The sequence below is a fragment of the Mauremys reevesii genome, linkage group 16 (genome assembly GCF_016161935.1).
Source record: "Mauremys reevesii isolate NIE-2019 linkage group 16, ASM1616193v1, whole genome shotgun sequence".
In the NCBI taxonomy this organism is placed as follows: domain Eukaryota; kingdom Metazoa; phylum Chordata; order Testudines; family Geoemydidae; genus Mauremys; species Mauremys reevesii.
In genome coordinates, this window is record NC_052638.1 from 38,623,825 (window position 1) to 38,642,218 (window position 18,394).

General features: G+C 48.9%; 1 protein-coding gene and 1 long non-coding RNA gene across 5 annotated transcripts in view; one reads left to right on the forward strand and one right to left on the reverse strand.

Moving 5' to 3' along the window:
• The window catches only part of LOC120384438, a 134,916-nt gene that overhangs the window by 59,594 nt on the left and 56,928 nt on the right, over positions 1–18,394 (reverse strand). For 3 of the 4 annotated variants that reach the window (XR_005588884.1, XR_005588881.1, XR_005588882.1), the window contains one exon: positions 7,915–8,034. This is a non-coding gene — a long non-coding RNA (uncharacterized LOC120384438). Of the gene's footprint in view, positions 1–3,513; positions 3,808–5,212; positions 5,344–7,914; positions 8,035–18,394 lie in introns of those variants that run through there. The other variant, XR_005588883.1, reaches the window with a different exon arrangement.
• The window catches only part of JPH3 (junctophilin 3), a 118,862-nt gene that overhangs the window by 31,949 nt on the left and 68,519 nt on the right, over positions 1–18,394 (forward strand). Inside the window, exon 2 of the mRNA XM_039503138.1 lies at positions 1,753–2,530. Coding sequence (XP_039359072.1) covers positions 1,753–2,530 — 778 coding nt within the window. The remainder of the gene's footprint in view (positions 1–1,752; positions 2,531–18,394) is intronic.

An 18,394-nucleotide genomic window follows, 5' to 3' on the forward strand; every position in this document is an offset into this window, starting at 1 on the left:
GAGAGGGGTCATTGTTCCAGCAAGTCTATTTTCTGAAGCCCTTGCAACGTAGGTATCAGGATGGTACAAAGGAAGGGCCCAATTTTGCAAGGTGCTGAGTGTACCCAGAGTGGTGCTAGGCAGAGCCCATTCATGTTAGAAGGAGTGCAGGGAGCGGAGCACTTTTCAGGAGGCCGTCAACACATTGACAGATCAGCCCTGAGAGAAAGGATTGCCCAGAGAGGTTGTGGAATCTCCATCATTGGAGATTTTTAAAAGCAGGTTAGACAAACCCCTGTCAGGGATGGTCTAGATAATACTTAGTCCTGCTATGGGTGCATGGGACTGGACTAGATGACCTCTTGAGGTCATTCCAGTTCTATGATTCAAATTTCTATGAAATAAGGTGGATGGCTTCTTAGCAAAAACTTAACTCCTGCCCTACACCCATTATCACTTCATTGCTGGCAAAGCAAGGATGGAGTGTTTACTCGTGTTCATAAATACCTCATTGTGCACTCAGTCAGCTTGGAAACTGTGGGCACAGAAAGGATTAAGCCACTAAGAATTAAGACCAAGATCTGCAGTTAAAATGCCTGGGATAAAATTACAAAGGAAGTTGATCCCAGTGGTCTAGGACATGAATGAACATCAGCTCAGGGTGGGAAGACAGGCCTCCCGCCCCACCCCCTGAGCCGAGTATTGCACACTTACAAATGTAATAAGGATGTTATGCCTTCCCATGGACTGTTACTTATAGCCCTCAAAACTGCACATACATTTGCACCTACAATTACTGCAAGTGCCCATGTATACTTGTAGACTCCTAAATACCTGTAAAGTAACCCAGGTAAATGCCCACGCAAATGCAGGAGTGCAGATGGGTTCACATTTCTGAATGTACTATCCAGATGGGTCCCTAGGCATGTGGCCTTTATTTCTCTATTGCTGCTTCCTTCCACTGCTCTTTGGATGGAAGGTGCTATGTATATAAATAAATCTTTTGTAATGTACCAGCCAGCTTTGATCACTGTCAGAGGCTGGTGACCAAAATAGATGGGATTTTACTCTGTTCTAGGCAGGGGCGGCTCCAGGCACCAGCGCACCAAGCGCGTGCCTGGGGTGGCAAGCTGTGGGGGGCGGCCTGCCGGTCGCCGTGAGGGCAGCAGTCAGGCTGTCTTCGGCGGCATGCCTGCAGGAGGTCTGCCGGAACCGTGGCTTCGGCGGCAATTTGGCAGCGGGCATGCTAAAGGCACGGGACTGGCGGACCTCCCGCAGACACGCCACCGAAAGCTGCCTGCCTGCCGTGCTTGGAGCGACAAAATACATAGAGCCACCCCTGGTTCTAGGATAAGAGTTCCTGGGCTCTGTCTCCCTGCTCTCTTTCCTTTCAGTTTAGGGCGTGGGTGTAATAGGCAATTCCTGGAAGGATAGGCCCATGTGATGTGGTGCCTTGGCTGTTTCCTATTATTTCCGGGCCATCTCCCAAGGGAGCTGAAATGCATTCCTGGAATCTTGCTAAGATATTTCTTCCTCCTTCCCCCACCAACACACTGGCTGCCCCCACAAAAAGAGATGGGCCTGGACTAAAAACACCTCCAGGCTTGGGAGGGGGGTTGGATCTGGATCTGCCCTTCGCTGGGCTCCCATCCTCCCTGCAATGAATGGCTCAGTGATTGCTATGCTCCTGTATACAACCCACTAGGCAGGGCTCTGTGCAGTGCATAAATCAAGCTCTCTCTGTTTTTTTTCCTCCGGCATCTCTGTTCATAGGGACGTACCAGGGTCAGTGGGCTGGTGGCATGCGCCAAGGCTATGGTGTCCGGCAGAGCGTCCCCTATGGCATGGCTGCGGTTATCAGATCGCCCCTGAGGACATCCATTAACTCGCTGCGCAGCGAGCACACCAATGGCACGGCGCTGCACCCCGACTCCTCGCCCGCCGTGGCCGGCAGCCCTGCTGTCTCCAGGGGTGGCTTCGTCCTCATGGCTCACAGCGACGCCGAGATCCTCAAGAGCAAGAAGAAGGGGATCTTCCGGCGGTCCCTGCTGAGCGGGCTCAAGCTGCGCAAGTCTGAGTCCAAGAGCTCCCTCGCCAGCCAGCGCAGCAAGCAGAGCTCCTTCCGGAGCGAGGCGGGCATGAGCACCGTCAGCTCCACCGCCAGCGACATCAACTCCACCATCAGCTTGGGCGAGGGCGAGGCTGAGCTGTCCGTCATCGAGGACGACATTGATGCCACCACCACCGAGATCTACGTGGGCGAGTGGAAGAACGACAAGCGCTCGGGCTTCGGGGTCAGCCAGCGTTCAGACGGGCTGAAATATGAGGGGGAGTGGGCCAACAACAAGCGCCATGGCTACGGCTGCATGACCTTCCCAGACGGCACCAAGGAGGAGGGGAAGTACAAACAGAATGTCCTGGTGAGCGGCAAGCGGAAGAACCTCATCCCGCTGAGGGCCAGCAAGATCCGCGAAAAGGTGGATCGGGCCACCGAGGCGGCAGAGAGGGCGGCCACCATTGCCAAGCAGAAAGCGGAGATTGCAGCTTCCAGGTAAGGCTGCCTCGTTATGATGTCTGGTCGTTACGGAGATGAGGGGAGGTCGGGGGAGATGTTGGCTGGCAGAATGGCAGAGGGCCCATTGCTGTGACTCTGATCTCTGTGGCATTCGGTGTGACCTGTGGTGTCCCTCATGTTGGAGGAGAGACAAAGTTTGGCCTTCATGAATAGAAAGGGGATCCTTTATTGGGGCTGATGGACACAGATAGAGCCTGTGGTTCTCTCTGGTTCTCCAGCTCTCACCTGCTGATAGATACAGCCTGAGCTGCTCAGTGTCACCCAGGGCTCCTTGTGTCCTGGGCTGGACTTTTCAATAATGGAATTGACTGTTTGACTGCGCTACCTTATTCAAAGCAACAAGTGAGGGCCCCCCACCCATCTGAACCAGTACGTTTGCTGAGGGTAGGGTGACCAGATGTCCCGATTTTATAGAGACAGTCCCGATTTTTGGGTCTTTTTCTTATATAGGCTCCTATTACCACCCACCCTCTATCCCAATTTTTCACATTTGCTGTCTGGTCACCCTAGCCGAGTGGTCTCCCTTCCCCAGATAGTGCTTTGTAACTGGGAGCCTTTAATTTGCACAAAAAGGGCTCAGTTCTTCAATCCAAATGCAGGCAACACTCGTCTGGATGTTGGGGCTTAGGTGTTGCAGGATTAGGCCACAAAGCTCAATGTACCTGATCTTCAGTCCCTGGCTTACCACTGCAATTTTGCACCACCACAATGATGTGTGCAGTTTGCTGCACCAATATGGCACCTGCACGCATTGGCGACAGATTCTAGCAGCCTGTGCAAAAGTGGAGGACAGGTTGGGGTGTGACTGCAAATCTGGGCCAGTGTTATCAAGGTAAAGAAGTAGTAGTTTTTATTGGCCATATGCAGCCAGCTTAGAAACCTAACATATGTTCCCAGATATCCTGTCCCTGCATAAACTGGGTCTTATATAAAACCAGGATGGATTCTTCAGGGGCTGTCTCAACATTACTTGTTCCAAAGTCCTGGTCAGGTGTATGAAGAGGATCTTTCAGGGCACTAAAGCTATGAAGGTGAACAAATGTGATAATTTGGTTGCACTAAACCCGCCTAGAATTCGGCTCTGCATAGATATCAACATCTCTCTGTTTGCTAAGGGTGGCAATTGTTCATGCTGAACTCACGGAATAGATGATTCTCATCTGAAGCCAACTCTGCCCTGAGGTGAAAGGTCAAAGTCACAGCAGCTCAGCCACACCAGCGGCAGGTTCAAAGGATGTTCTCAGGTCCAAAAACTGGTGCAGGGTGTTGAATTAAGTGAAGAAAGCAAAACAAAATCTTAGTTAATATACAAACCCCAGGCAGCAGGGGATATAGCTACATGTGCTGCTGTTATCCCATGTGACGCTGGTGGCACCATCATCCCCTATGGCAGTCAGGACAGTGGCAGAACCCCAGGTTCACTTGGTGGTGACCTCAGCCAATACCCAATGAGGCAATATCTATAGCAATACCTACACGGGGAGGGTCAAAGGTCATGACCCTGTTTTGCAGCATTGCATCTCCTGCTGCAGGACAAAGGTTGAGAAGCTCATCCTTGTTTGTCAAGGAACTGGGCATCAGCTGTGATTCACGGTTTCCTGGCTCAGGCACCCTCTTAGTCGGTGACTCTTTCAGCCTAGTATACAGTGATTTAACTGTGCAATTACCATTAAAACTAGCAGGAGCCAAGCAGCCACTCACTGTCAATACTGTGGCATGACCTTGGTGTTTAATTTCCTCTCTCTATTTCTTTACGAAGTGGCATCACTTGTATGGGACACAGTGACAACACAGCTGTCACTTAGGAGGTGCTGGGTGTCATTAACCCCTTTGCTGCTTCTTTCCTCTGCATCCTGTTCTGAAGCCCTGCATTAATGGGGATCATATCTCTAATGCTGGACAGAAGGGTTCTCGACAAGCTACTCCTCTAAGTATTTTCTTGCTGGTCTGCAGCTCAGAGAAACCTCGTGGGTTCTAGCTGGTGCCGTGTGGATTCCCATCTACTTCTCGCTGCCCCGGTAAACAAGATTTCAAAGGGAAGAAGAGACAGATCCCTAATTACAGCCACAGCTCCGGGAAGGGTTTGCCCTTTGCTAGGCTCTTCTCTGCTTGGAGAGCAGAGGCTCCGTGTACCCAAGGAATTCCTGCATGCCCCAGGAAACCAGGCACTCAGCCTAGAGACTGTCTTCCTGAAGCTCTTCTTATTAATCACAGAGCAGTGCAAGGGACCTGAGGGAAAGACCCAGTTTTAGTTTTTAATTAGACTTTGAAATTTTTTCTCACTGGGCCTGTGTTTGTTCTATCTAATCTATCCATCCATCCATCGATCCATCCTTTTCCACTCTTTCTCTCTGGGCCTTTGTGTGTGTCTCTCTCTCTTAGACTTTGTTTTCCCGTTCTCTCTCTTTCCCAGTGTGGACCTGCTCTGGGGTACATATTGGCAGATGTTTGTTAGGCCGTGTGATTAAATGCAGAGCCCTTTGAAGACCAGCATGCTATGCCAGTCACTGATGGTCACAATGCTTTCAATGATTCAGTGGCGGGGACATTCCCATCAAAGCCAGGCAGGTGGGGTGCGCAGGGGGAAGGCCTCACTGGGACCCACTTCCCCCTTTCCCTCCTACCCACACTCATCCTATTTCCCTCTGCATGGCTCACCTGGGTGGCATAGTGTTGGTATCTCAGGTACGGGAGCTGCGTGTGCCTTATCTCACGCTTCTCGTAGCGCTGCTAAGCTCAGTGCCTGTTCTGTGCCGCCCACGAGACTTTTAGCAAGATCCAGAGAATTCCTGTCAGTCAAGGGAAAACCCATTCATCAGGGCGAGGCGGAAATGCAGCGTCGCCCACTTGAGAGGCTGCTGGAATGCAGGGATGATGGCCTTGCAGTCACTTGGCTGAGGAAATCTCATCTGTGCCTCCCCCATGTTCCCCTAGATCTGCCACCTGGAAAATATGCATCCCAGGGCTAGAATAAGAGATACGTGTTGCCAAAAAACAAACTAAACAAAAAACACTTCAGCTTTATATGAAAAAAATGATCCTATTTTCAAATCTCTGAAAAAGCCTGGGGAATGCTGGGGCTCAGGAAAAAAGAGTCCTCTCTCGCTCTCTCTTTCCTTAATCATTTAGAGTCAAATTCTATTATTATTATAAACTGCTTGTATTACAGTAGCACGTAGAGGCCCCAGCTGAAATCTGGGCTCCATTGTGTAAAGTGCTGTCCATACACATAGGAAGCGTCAGTTCCTGCAACCAAAGGGTTTACCGTCTAAACAGACAACACAATCAAAGGGCAGGAGAAAGGAAGGATCATTATGCCCATTTTACAGCTGGGGAACTGAAACATAGAGAGGACGTAACAAGGTCACACAGAAAGTCTGCGATAGAACTCAAACTCGAACGCAGAGCTGCTCAGTACCAGTCCCACACCTTCTGCAAAAAACCATCCTTCAGCCCCCTGTCCCTTGTGGAACCCTAGAGAATTCACTGGGGAGGCTGTGACCCTTCAAATCCAGTGGACACACTGTCCCCCCAAGTTAGAACAGTTTGACAGTGGTTTGGACAGCCGAGTGGTCTCGGCTACTCCACCATGACCTGCATTTTTTCATTCAGGCATTAATGCTTGTGTATATCAAAGAGGGGTGAATTTTAGAGCTCTTGGCAGTGAGCATGGGGGTGGTAGAGCTGGCTGGAGGTGAGCAGTTGCTGTACGGGTACTGTGCAAGCATGTCCACCCATCTCTGCTAATATCCCACAATCCAGACCTATAGCACACGTGCTCTTACAGCTCCAACACAGAGCTGTGCTAATGAACCCTAGTTCTGACCAGCAGCCCCCTTGCTATTCCAGATGTGGGATCCCCGTAAAGATCCTCCAATGCCCCTGGTTCCTGACCCACTCCACCCCCTGCTGTTCCAGTCCTGAGCTCGCCTGTGCCCCTCAGTCCTGATCTGCCACTCCCCATACGATTCTAGTCTTTTGGGCTCCCTCCATGTCTCTGCTGATATTCCTCCATCCTGACTTGCCACCCCTTCTGATATTCTACTGCTGGCTTTCCTTTCAATGGACACTGCAAATTTAAATAAAGTAATAATGGCATTGATTCCCAGCGCATTCAGCAGCCCAGTGACCAGGCAAAAGCATGGGAGAGTGTTATCCAACACCTCCCATAACCCAGTCTCCTCACTATTTGAAAAGCCTTGCTAAGTAGCCACTGTTCCAACCCTATGTTCATCCCATGAGAAGTGCCACACTGGTAATTAGTACAATGGGTCAATGATAGGATATTGTTAGCCTTTTTCCAGAGGGTATGGCTGGAGAGTCTTGCCCGCATGCTCGGGGTTCAGCTGACCGCCATATTTGGGGTCGGGAAGGAATTTTCCTCCAGGGTAGATTGGCAGTGGCCCTGGAGATTTTTCGCCTTCCTCCGAAGCATGGGGCAGGGGTCGCTTGCTTAAGGAGTGGGTGGATCGGCTTATGTGGCCTGCATCTTGCAGGAGGTCAGACTAGATGATCATAATGGTCCCTTCTGACCTTGAATTCTATGATTCTATAAGTTCCATTTATTCCTTTCCTTGTGCCAGTGCCCTCTCCCCCATTCCATTCTTAATAGAAATCTTTAGACTTATGAAAGCTTGGTTGTGGAGCAGTGGTGGGGAAGAGGGAGGGACATGTGCTAATGATGTGTTCAGAACAATGTGATCCTCCAGAGACAAATTAAATTCTTCTCTCTCTGTAGCCAGCTAGCTAGATTTATACGAATGTGCATGACAGATATACACAGCTAACTCACTGGTTCCCAAAATCTACCTGCGAGCCTAATGACTCAGAACCTACTCCAGGCAAAAGAGAGGAGGGCTGGAGAGAAAAGGCTCCTCTGTTGATTAAATGTCCCTTAATATTACTGCTCACTGCCTTAAGGCTGCAGTGCAGCGATTGTTTATTACAGCGTAGAGTTTCCTCTCCGTTTTCTGAGTGAGATGAAATTAATTAGAAAGGAAAGGGGGGAGAAAAAGAAAAGAAGTCTGGTGCCACCCAGCTCTAACTGAATTAGACAAACTGCAAGTTTCAATCATTCATATTCACAGTGACACTTAAAAACGCTTTATCAGAAAGTGGGCTGGATCTCTCATATGAGTGTGAATGAGCCTCCTGGGCTTGTTTTTTGAGCATATTTGCATTTGATGATACAACACCAGTTAGAAAGTATCAAATTACTGTCGAAGTTTAGAAAAGAAAGAGAAAAGAACTGTAGAACACAAGCAAGTCCAGATCAGTCAATGTGGTTTGATCCACCCGCAGGTCCCCAGCAATATCATGTACTATTGCCACAAGTATTGGCTGTAGTAGAAAAGCTGTACCTTTTGTTCTGATAGGAGGTGCCTTATCTGAGCATTGGTGAATTCTTCATCCCATGGTGATAACGCACTCGTGTATTGGGGTGTGTCACTGATCTGTCCCGAAAGACCAATGCAGGCGTGCTGGAGATGGAGGAGACATAATTCAGAGCTGGTGATGCTTTAATTAGCTTGTGGCATTTAAAGTTATAGCTTCTATTTTTTTTTTAAAGGAAGGAAAAATCAGACTGAACAAGTGTGCTTGTGTTTGTAATTGGCTCTCCCCCACCCCAAAACACTCAATGCAGCAGAAATCCAGGGCCAAGAGAATGGAGGACGGAAGGAAGCTTGCCCTGAGCTCTGCCCCCGAGGAGCAAGCCCCTCTGGGGAACAAACCCCCTGTGAGTGCATGGGATCTGCAGCTGTAGTACCCACAGGTGGTTATCTCGTCAGACCTTGCTAAATGAGCTGGATCAGCCCTGGTCAGTGCTCAGCTTGGAGGCTTGCAAGGGAAACCCAGGGTACTGGTGGAAGGGCTGCTGGTGACTCCATCTCCTAGTACTGAACCAATGCCACTTACTGGGGGGCTCTGTATCTTTCAGGTGAGATGCAAAACTGAGTTCCTGACCTGTCTTGGTCATTAATAGATCCCATAGTATTTCCCCCAACAGGAGAGGTGGGGGTTAACTCTAGCATCCTGGACAAATCCCAACTTAGGTAACTACATTCTGTCTCCCAATCTGGGTATGGTACTTATTTTTTGTGCAGAACTGTGCTGTTGCTGCTGTGTATTGTTAAATGGCTGATGTACACCATCCCAGAGGTGGCAGCATTTCAGTAATGGGTCAAGGGAACCCAGTATATATCACAGCTTGTGTAAACACTCCACTTGTAAAGTTTGTTAAGCATATTGAGATCTTTGGATGACAGTGGCTATATATCTTTTAGCTGTTTAAAGAGACACCATTAACTTAAAAATCATTTTCCCATCTGAAAATCTTGTACCCATTATTGTTGCACTTAATGCCTAGGATTTCTGTAACTGAAAGAGATGAAGGAATACATTGTTCTCTATTTCTGGTTTACTTTGTGCATTTTGACAGCACTGTGTGCAGTCAGTTTCACTGTTTGTTTGATAGTGCATGCCCTTTCCCATGCTCTGCAAAAGGAACAGTGGCAGCAGCAAAGTCAAAACTGAAAGTGAAGGGGCAGCCAGCAAGTATGCACACAGATAGAGAGAAAGGAGCCAGAATATTTCTGGGAGTGTTGCTTTTGAGTGCACCCTCAAAGACACTTCCAACCATCACAAAAAGGAGTAAACACAAGTCTTTGCATTTTTAAAGGAATTTTAACAAAGTAGGACACACTAAGGTCTATCAGAAACTGGTATAGTCAATTTTTTAAGAGATTCCAGTTGACAGAGTACTTTTAGTGACAGCTTACTCCCCTACTCCCTTTAGAGCCAGCAACAGTAATGCTACCAGGAGGCCATGGGTAGTCTGATCTCTGCATTCTGAAGGACTGCTCCCAACACCTTTCCCATTCACCTGTTATCTAGCCTGCTCTTCAATAGGCCCCTAAGAAAGAAAGAAAGAAAGAAAGAAAGCACGGCCTCACTCAGAAGTGAAAGCTGTGGTCTTTTTATTTTGCAAACACTGTTTCAAGTGTGAAGACTGCTTGCCTATTGAAAAGACCCTTGGAGATTATTTAGCCCAGTGTACATTCACTACCTTGTAAGCGGACAGTACCTGTAAATTTCCTTTGAAATGTTATGGGCTAAATTCTCGGCACCATGTAAATCAGTGTAGTTCCACTGAAGTACGCCGGAGCTATGCCAATTTTCACCAGCTAAGAATCTAGCCCTGTATGATTTCATTTCTGAATCAGGGCTGGCTCCAGGCACCAGCAGAGGAAGCAGTGCCTGGGGCGGCACATGCTAAGGGGGGGCATTCCGTCCATTCTTGGGGCGGCACAGTCCAAGCAGCTTTTTTTTTTCCCTTGGGGTAGCAAAAATGGTAGAGCCGGCCCTGTTCTGAATGCTATGATTCTCAGCTTCTACAGCCTTTAACAGGCCACTCTTAACTCCAAGATGGTCCAAAATTTAGAGTCTGCAAACAGTTTACAAAACCTAAGAGCAATTAGAAATGTTTTCATGGTTTTTATCTATTTAAACATCCTTATTTATTACAATTTTGTTAAAATCATCATCATTCCCCTGCAGAATCTGCAGCGCAGACATTGCAATTGTAAATGGAACCTGAAAGGGAAACCAACTGTCACCAAAAATGAAAATCTCTTCACTGAATTTCACTGTCCAAACGGAGAGAAATGAAGAAAAAGAGGAAAAAAAAAAAAAGTAAAAATGCAGCATAACTAGTGACAGGTCAATTGGATTCTCAACATTGTTTCAGTTTTAACAAACCGGAGTTAGTGGTAACATAGGAAAGGAAGTTTGTTTCAAATGTTTTAAACTTAAACTTTGGATCAATAAGAATTAGGGATGGAGCTTTTCCAGATTTCCTTTAATGCAATTAAAATGAAAGAATATGGTTCTAATTCGCCACTTTCTTACATCTGTTGTATGCTGGTGTAGCTCCAAGGAAGTCAATGGGGTACCAGAGCAAGGGATCGGGTCTTATGTGTTTGGCAATTAACAGTGACATTATCAATTGGATTTCATTTAAAAAAAAATAATAATAAACATGGAATCCCTCCAAGCCTACTTAGAATGCATTTCTGTGGTGCCCGGAAGAACCTTCTGTTTGTATTATGGGATGTTTCATTCATATTTCACTACTTAGTTTTACTCCACAGTTCCATAGCCTAGGCGGGAGCAGAACTAGAGACCAGACCCTCTGTCACCTAGTGATGGATGGACTCCAATAGGTTAAGCATACAGGTGGGCCCCAAGCAAACAAGATTTTGAGCTGGGTTATGTAGTATCCCTCACTGCTGAAAAAATACAGGACTTGATTGTAATGGGTGGGAATTCTTTGCTGGGGTTATTGCATGCCCACAGGCCCCGTAGTTCTCCTTGACTATCTTGTAGCATGAACAACACACCCTTTGCTGCCCACTGTCACCAGTCAGGGTCTCCCTAATTCCTGAAATGGACTAGCCACTCATGGAAGGGACCACTGACTACACTGTGGGTCCTAATCCCTTCAAAGACTGGAGATATTTAGCATATAAACTAGTCACATGTCAGGACATGTCTTATGGAAAGAATTTTGTCAATACTTTAACCAACTGCTCCTCAGAACAACAGCTTCTAAACCGCTTAACAGGTGATGTTACTCCCAGGCTAGTTCCAAGTACGGCACAGGAGTTGGTTCAAGATATATTATAGTTGAGCCACTAAGAAAATGGTGAGAAAAATATAATTAAATTTGCCATCCACAGCAGAGGAATTGGGCCAAAATCTATAATAGTGACATTCAACTTTAGAAAGAGGAACTTGAATGAATATATATATTAAAGAGCAAGATAGTCTAAAAGAACCGGACAAAGATGAGACTATTAAAATCCTTAGATTCTGCATGGCTGCTACTTCAGGGTGCCATAACAGAGTCAAAGAAGGTCTGCATGCTCCGACACAAAGAAGGAAGCTGGAAGGCAAGAAAAATCCCTCTATAGTTAAATGGCAAGGTGCAAAAGGTTATTTGAGCCATACAGGTCTCCTTCAAAAATCCAGCCCGAATGAAACCAACGGAACAGAACATTTAAGGTCCAAAACATTCTAAAGCTACAATAAAGTTACTACAGGCAGTGCACTGAGTTATAACAATGCTACTCTCGTTCTTTGTAAAGCTTATGCACAGGATCTTATATTTGTACTTAGCTGTACTTACACTTGCACTTAAGATATCTGCTGGCTTTTTTGATGCCTCAGGGGGCTATCTATGGGGCTCTTTTTGAGTTTATTCCTACTCCCTTGTGTGTGTGTCATCAGAAGTATCTTTGTAACAGATGACGGCAGAGCAGTAAAGAATCTGAACTGGTGGTAGAAAGCAATGGTCCACGTACAGCTGGATTTCCTGCTTCCTGTCTTCGGTGAGGAACCATTTGGGGCCAGGGTGGAGGGGAATTTGTTGTTAACAGATTTAAGCTGAAATGGGTCATGGTTAAATATGATGTTGGAGGCTGACTGAGCGTGAAAGTTCAACTTTGAGGAGCAGCTGCAGCGAGCCGTGTCCCGCACTGACCTATTTTAAATAGCAAGAGCGGCTATTACCTAAAGCAGTGAACACGAGAAAACGCGGCCATTCATAATTCATGCTGTAATTGTTTCCCGAACTTGTGAATTGGGGGAGGAGGGGCACAAACTAGAGGGCATAGCAGTGTCCTGGGAAGTGACCTGTGTGGACACACACATGTTAATGGAACACAGCCTGTGGAAAGGGACTGGGAACCACCTGCCACTGGGACAGAGCCTGAGTGAGCAGGGGAGAGGAGTGTTCTTAGAGAATGGGGCCTGAGCAGTGAGGGGACCATGTGCCTGTGAGAAGGGACTAACCATGTGATCCTGTACAGGGATGCCTGTGGAAAGCGAGCAGAAAGCCAGGTGCTCCTAAGGAAATGGCCTGTGCAAGGGGGAGTGTCACAGGGTTTGCTCACCACTAGTGTGCCTCCTGCTGGTCGCTCTTGAGAGTAGTTGATTCCAGATCTGATGCCGCCTTTCTGCCCCTCACTACATGCCCTGCCTTCTTCCTGGCTGTCAGCGAGGCGAGATGCTCTGTGTTCACAGTTTAGCCCTCTCACCAAGTTACACGTGTCCTCCCCTTCCAGCATATCAAAGTCTCTTCTTACAAACAGGCACTGTCCAGCCGGTGCCACTTCCCCAGTGGCTGGCAGGTAGGGTTGCCAGTTTTGGTGGCACATATTCCTGGAGGTTTCTTTGCATGACATAGTCTTTAATTAAAGATTGATCTTTAATTCCTGGAGACTCCAGGCCAATCCTGGAGGGTTGGCAACCTTACTGGTACGAGAAGCCAGGCCCACCCTCTACTCCAGGTTCCAGCTCAGGGACACTCTAATCAGCAAAGTCTGCATCATCTTAAACCTTGCAGCCTTTTCCCTAAGCCTTTCCTCACCTTCTGGCTCTCCCCCTTCTCTGGGTTTGTCAGCCCCAAAACTCCCTCCTCCCAGGGAGTAACTGCAGGGTACTTAAGCGCTGTAGCCCACAAACACACCTCTCTTCTCCCAACAAGTGACTGCAGACTCCTTCCCCGCAGCCCCTTCTCTGCTGCCAACTTCCTGCCTTATAAACCCAGCCCAGCTAGCGCCTTCCTCAGCTGGGCTCCCACATTATTCAGTCAGAGGATTATGTACGCCGCCTATTCCCCTCAGCTTTGGCCTGGTTAATTGGCCCTCTTCTTAGCCTATGTTAACCCCTTCAGTCAGAGCAAGTGAGGGGTGGACACCCCAGCAAAGGGAGCCGTGTAATCCTGGGGATGGGCCCTGTGCCAGGAGAGTGGGAATTATGCCACCTTTCCCCCACTCTGCAGCAGCCCTGGAAACGGCCATTTTGGGGGCAGGTTTCTGAGGCAGAGCCTGGCTTTTTCCTCAGCTAGTAATGCTTCTGTCCACTGCTGATTGGGGCTCCAGGATTCAAGGAGCAGCTCAGTTAGAGGGGAAGGAAATGTCCATGGTGAGGGACAACCCCTCTCCTAAGCCTGCTGTGGTGACAGCTCACTTGGGCCCAAATATACCAGGAAGGGCCTGGTCCTTGCTCCAGTTTGGGCCTTCTGCCCACCCACTCACTTGCGTTAGGGAATCAGTCAGGGGTTTTCATCTTAAGGGCAGCTCTGTCATCCATCTTGTTCTAAAACCATAGCTGCTTCTCTGTCACAAGGACCTCTCCAGGCCAAAAGCTCTGGGGAAGTGGCTTCCCAAGCCCTCATAGGAGACCCCATTCCCTCTCTCTTCAGTCAGCACCCAAAAGGCCCAGAACATGAGTTCCGAACATCAGTTCCTTCTAATTTCCTCAACTACCTCAAAGTTTCTGGCCCTCACAAAGTCTGAGATACTGCAGGAGTCTCCAGAGAGATTCCAAGAGGAAGTAAAAAGCCAACAAAGTAGCATCATTGTGGGGAGTTTTTTGTCTGATGCCTCCTGGGGCATTCTCAGCTTCTCAGCTAAATCCTTCCTTTGCAGCCCTTAGTGCAGTGGGGAAGAGAGAGTAAAACTACCAACCAGCCACCTTCCCAGAGAGGGATCTGACTCCAGGCCAGTCCCCATGGGGGACAGGGAGGGAGTGCCATCCAGTCCCCAGCTCCGCTTTGTCCCAGCCTCAGATGTGGCCCTGCTCCCGGACGTAGCTCCGTTCCTGGCCTCGGCCCTGCTCCTGATTTCAGACCCACTCCCAGCTGCGGTTCCTGACCATGGCTCCTGGGGGGTGGGGGAAAAGCGACATCGTGGCCCAAGTGACAGGGAAGTCAGGCATTTTTGTTGCAGCACTTTGGAGGGGAGCAGGAAGCAGCAGGGCCGGATTAACCAAACATATTTGAGGGCCCCCATAGAGGCAATGGAACATGGTGCGGAGAGGTTAGTCCCCAGAGAGAGGCCAGCCAGAAGCAATGGGGCATGGCATGGCAGGGGTGGCCCTGCCCCACCCAATGCAAGGGTACTATTTACAAACCGGCAGTTACCAGACACACAGTGGCCTGCCCAGGCCTGTGCTGCCAGCCTGCCCCTTCCCTTTGGGGGTGGGCCCATGCCACATCACGCAGCTCCCCCAACACCCTCAGACTCCCTATGGCCAGGGCCCCCCCAGACCCACTATGCCTAGCGCCCTGCACACCACCCCTGCCCACAGCCCCAACACAACTGCCCAGCACCCCCCACAGAACCTCCACTCCCTAGTGCCCCAACACACACAGATCCTCCCCGCCCCTTCACAGCCCAGCACCCCGCCAGATGCCCCACAGACCCACTCCCCCTGAGCCAACAGCGCAGCCAGGGCTGGTCCCAGGGCCAGGAATCGCTCCAGCCCTTTGGGAGTGGCGCGATCAGCCAGGCCAGGGGCTGCCCCGGCCGGGCTCCCTCAGGACCCACTTGCCTGGAGGGGCCCAGCCAAGCAGTCTGCACTGTCTCCCCCCACACACACACACACAGACCTGGCCAAGACTGGCCAGGCTTCTGCACCAGTCCCAGGCAGCTCAGCTCCAAGGAGACAGGTGGGGCCCCACAGGTGGTGGGAAGCAGAGACAGCCCAGAGCCGGAGGTGCACTGGGGTCTGGCCAGGGGGCTGAGAAGAGCAGGGGGTGGGGCCAGGGGGTGGAGAGGAGGCCTCGGAGAGGAGCAAGTGGTGGGTGGAGGGAGCCAGTGGGGTCTCAGGGTGCAGTGCAAGTGGAGCAGATCGGGGCCCTTCTCAGCATGGGCCCAGCTCCATAGAGGCACTGGAGCCATTGTAACCCCGGCACTGGGAAGCAGGGCGCTTGGAGAGGAAAGCTACGTTTAGGTCGGGGAGAGAAGAGTGGTTCTCTGCACCTTCCTATCTTACATTTAACTGCCACCTTCCATCCAGAACAATGAGCATTTACTGCAGACAGCAATATCTATTGTGCTTTCAGACCTGGCCCCCATGCTGCTCGTCAGTTTCAGGTGAGGGGGTCACTGTGGGTTTGGTTACAAATGGAAGAGCTGTGTTTGGACAAATGCCAAGCACAGGAAGTTCTTTTAGTGCTGTCTCCTTTCTATCTTCTGCTATCTTTCTCTCCTCCCTCTCCCCATCACAGCCCACCTCTTACTGACAGGGGGTCAGACGATACCACAGTCGGATGTGATTAGGATCAGCTGTTATTCCTCTCTTGTCCTTATAACAAACTGTGTAGCTGTCAGGCTGGATAACTTGGGTGCCGTCTAACTCATTGTGCAGCCAGCACGTCCACCTCCAGGCCAGAAAGTTGGATGAATGGCACAGGAAGGCAAGGATCCCCAGCTGGATCCCAGGAGCACTTAAGGGAGCCTTGATAGAACAATTACATAATCAGCAATTGTTGGCACTCAAGGTCTGCCCTCTCTGGTCAAGCAAAGGCAAAGCTGGTAACTTCCTGCTTAGACCAGACTTAGAGACTGTATTGTGTGTGGGATCTTAGCAGAAATGCTCAGATACCACGGTGATGGGCTCTGTGTATAAGGACCCATCAGAACAGAGCAGCATTGTACTAGCTGTTGCTCTTATGCAGGGATACAGCCACCTTCCTACCCTAAGCCCTTGTGTTAACAAGCCATCCACACAGAATACAGAATTACTGCTGCAGAACCCCCCAATCAGTCGCATGGTCTCAAGTGATGGCCCCTCGGACTCGCAGGCACGTAGCAATCTGCATAAGGGCAGAGTTTTATTCCACTTTCTTGGTGGGGATGGAGTGCAGGGCAATACATTTTGATGGCTGCACAATACAAAATCGCTTTGCTTATATGCTCAGAAATGAATCTGCTGGAAAATCCTCAGGAAGTTTTACAGCAAATGATTTTGTTTAAAAAAAAAACCAACCCCTCCAACAGGAAGCTAAATGCCTCCAGTTCACTTTGGCTGTATCTTATTTAACTTGGCTGTTTAAACAGCTATTATCTTGTTCTTGAGAGAACAATATTGTGGTATCTTTCTTTCTTTTATGTCTATCATGTCTTTCTACAGCTAAACTCTTCTTCTGACTTGGTGTTTTCCAGCTGTGAAATGTTTTGCACCCACTAAGTAGAACGTGAACGTACACACTCAAGATACGTAGCACTGGTTTATAATAAACATGTGTTTGTCTGATCATTTACATCAATTGCTCATTGAAATAACATTATGAGATCACTGTCCTATTGAATTAGGCGCTGCCATTGTCCCATTCAGTATCCTGTACACCAGGGGTCGGCAACTTTTCAGAAGTGGTGTGCCGAGTCTTCATTTATTCACTCTAATTTAAGTTTTTGCGTGCCAGTAATACATTTTAACATTTTAGAAGGTCTCTTTCTATAAGTCTATAATATATAACTAAACTGTTGTTGTATGTAAAGTAAATAAGGCTTTTAAAATGTTTAAGAAGCTTCATTTAAAATTAAATTAAAATGCACAGCCCCCCGAACTGGTGGCCAGGACCCTAGCAGTGTGAGTGCCACTGAAAATCAGCTTGCGTGCCGCCTTTGGCACCCGTGCTATAGGTTGCCTACCCCTGCTGTACACTGATGTGTCTGTGCACCTCATCCTTTCCTTTTTCAAGCTGACTTGTCCTATGTTATTCAGTGGAACCATTATTCCAGTCACCCTTTCAATGTTTTTTACTGTGTCATGTGATATATAAATAAGGGATGTGGGTTGATTACCTCCTATCACAGTTATCTGGTACCAGTATCTTCTGACATAGGCACCAGTTTGACATCTTCCTTTGGAGTACATGAGCTGTGAGGAGGCCCCGTGCTGTTATATCTCAGCATGCCTGACAGTGATACACATGGAAATGCCATTTTCACTTTACAGCTAAGCAGCAGAAGTGTCAAGAAGGCACAGTAAGGAGTTAAAAGCTCGGAGGGGTGTTGTGAGGGTGAAGCTAATGCAAGGGTGGAGACTGGTTAGTGGTGCATGTAGTCAGGGATGGGGTGGATGTGCGGGCAAGGCCTGGTTGGTGAAGGAACAGTCAGAAGCTGAACGTTCTGTCCCTGTGTGGCAGTCTTCTTTACACTGGGGCCAGCTGGGAACAGGCAGAAATGACATAGCATGGTAGTGAGACAGGAAGAATCTGAGGGTGATTCATTCCTGGCACTTATCACTTTCAAGGGACTAGGAAACAACATGAGGGGATGGGCAGCATGTAGGGTTCAGCTGCCAGCTTTTAGAGAGAAATATAATACCTTCTCCTGCACAAAAAGCTGCTGGAACCAGCTGTACCTCCTCACCCTGTCCTTCCTCCTCATCACCACCTGCTGCTCTTGCCTGACAGAGACACTGCAGACCATCCCAGACCAGATGCTCTGTCTGATCTAATCCGAGCCTGTGACAGGCTTACAGCACGTATTGAGCTAATAACACCGCTGTTCTGCTGGGGACTGGCTCCATTGCAGAATCGCCCCTTCCAATCAGAATTTGCAAAATCACTGTAGCCTCCTCCTCTCACCCAGTGGGACAGCCTGACAGGTTACCACCTCCGTGGAGTGGCTACATCACTTGGCAGGGTAAGGCAAGGAGTGCAGGGAAGGCATTAGGAACACAATAACTTCGAGCCTACTGGGACAAACACCTCCCTAGTGTAACTCCATTGACTTCAGTGGGCTTACACCATAGATGAATTTGGCCCACTCAGTGTATAGACAACACGGATCAGTGATAGCTCAGAAGTTCCCATCCTGCAACCCTCAGTCCCCAAGTGCAGTCGGTGGGACTACTTGTATGAGTGAGCATCACTCCCATGAGTAAGGGACCACAGATGTCTCCAGCTGTCCACTCCTTGTTCTTTTAAAGCACTAACACTCCCTGTCATCACGTGACAGCTACTTGGAGACATTTTACAGTGGC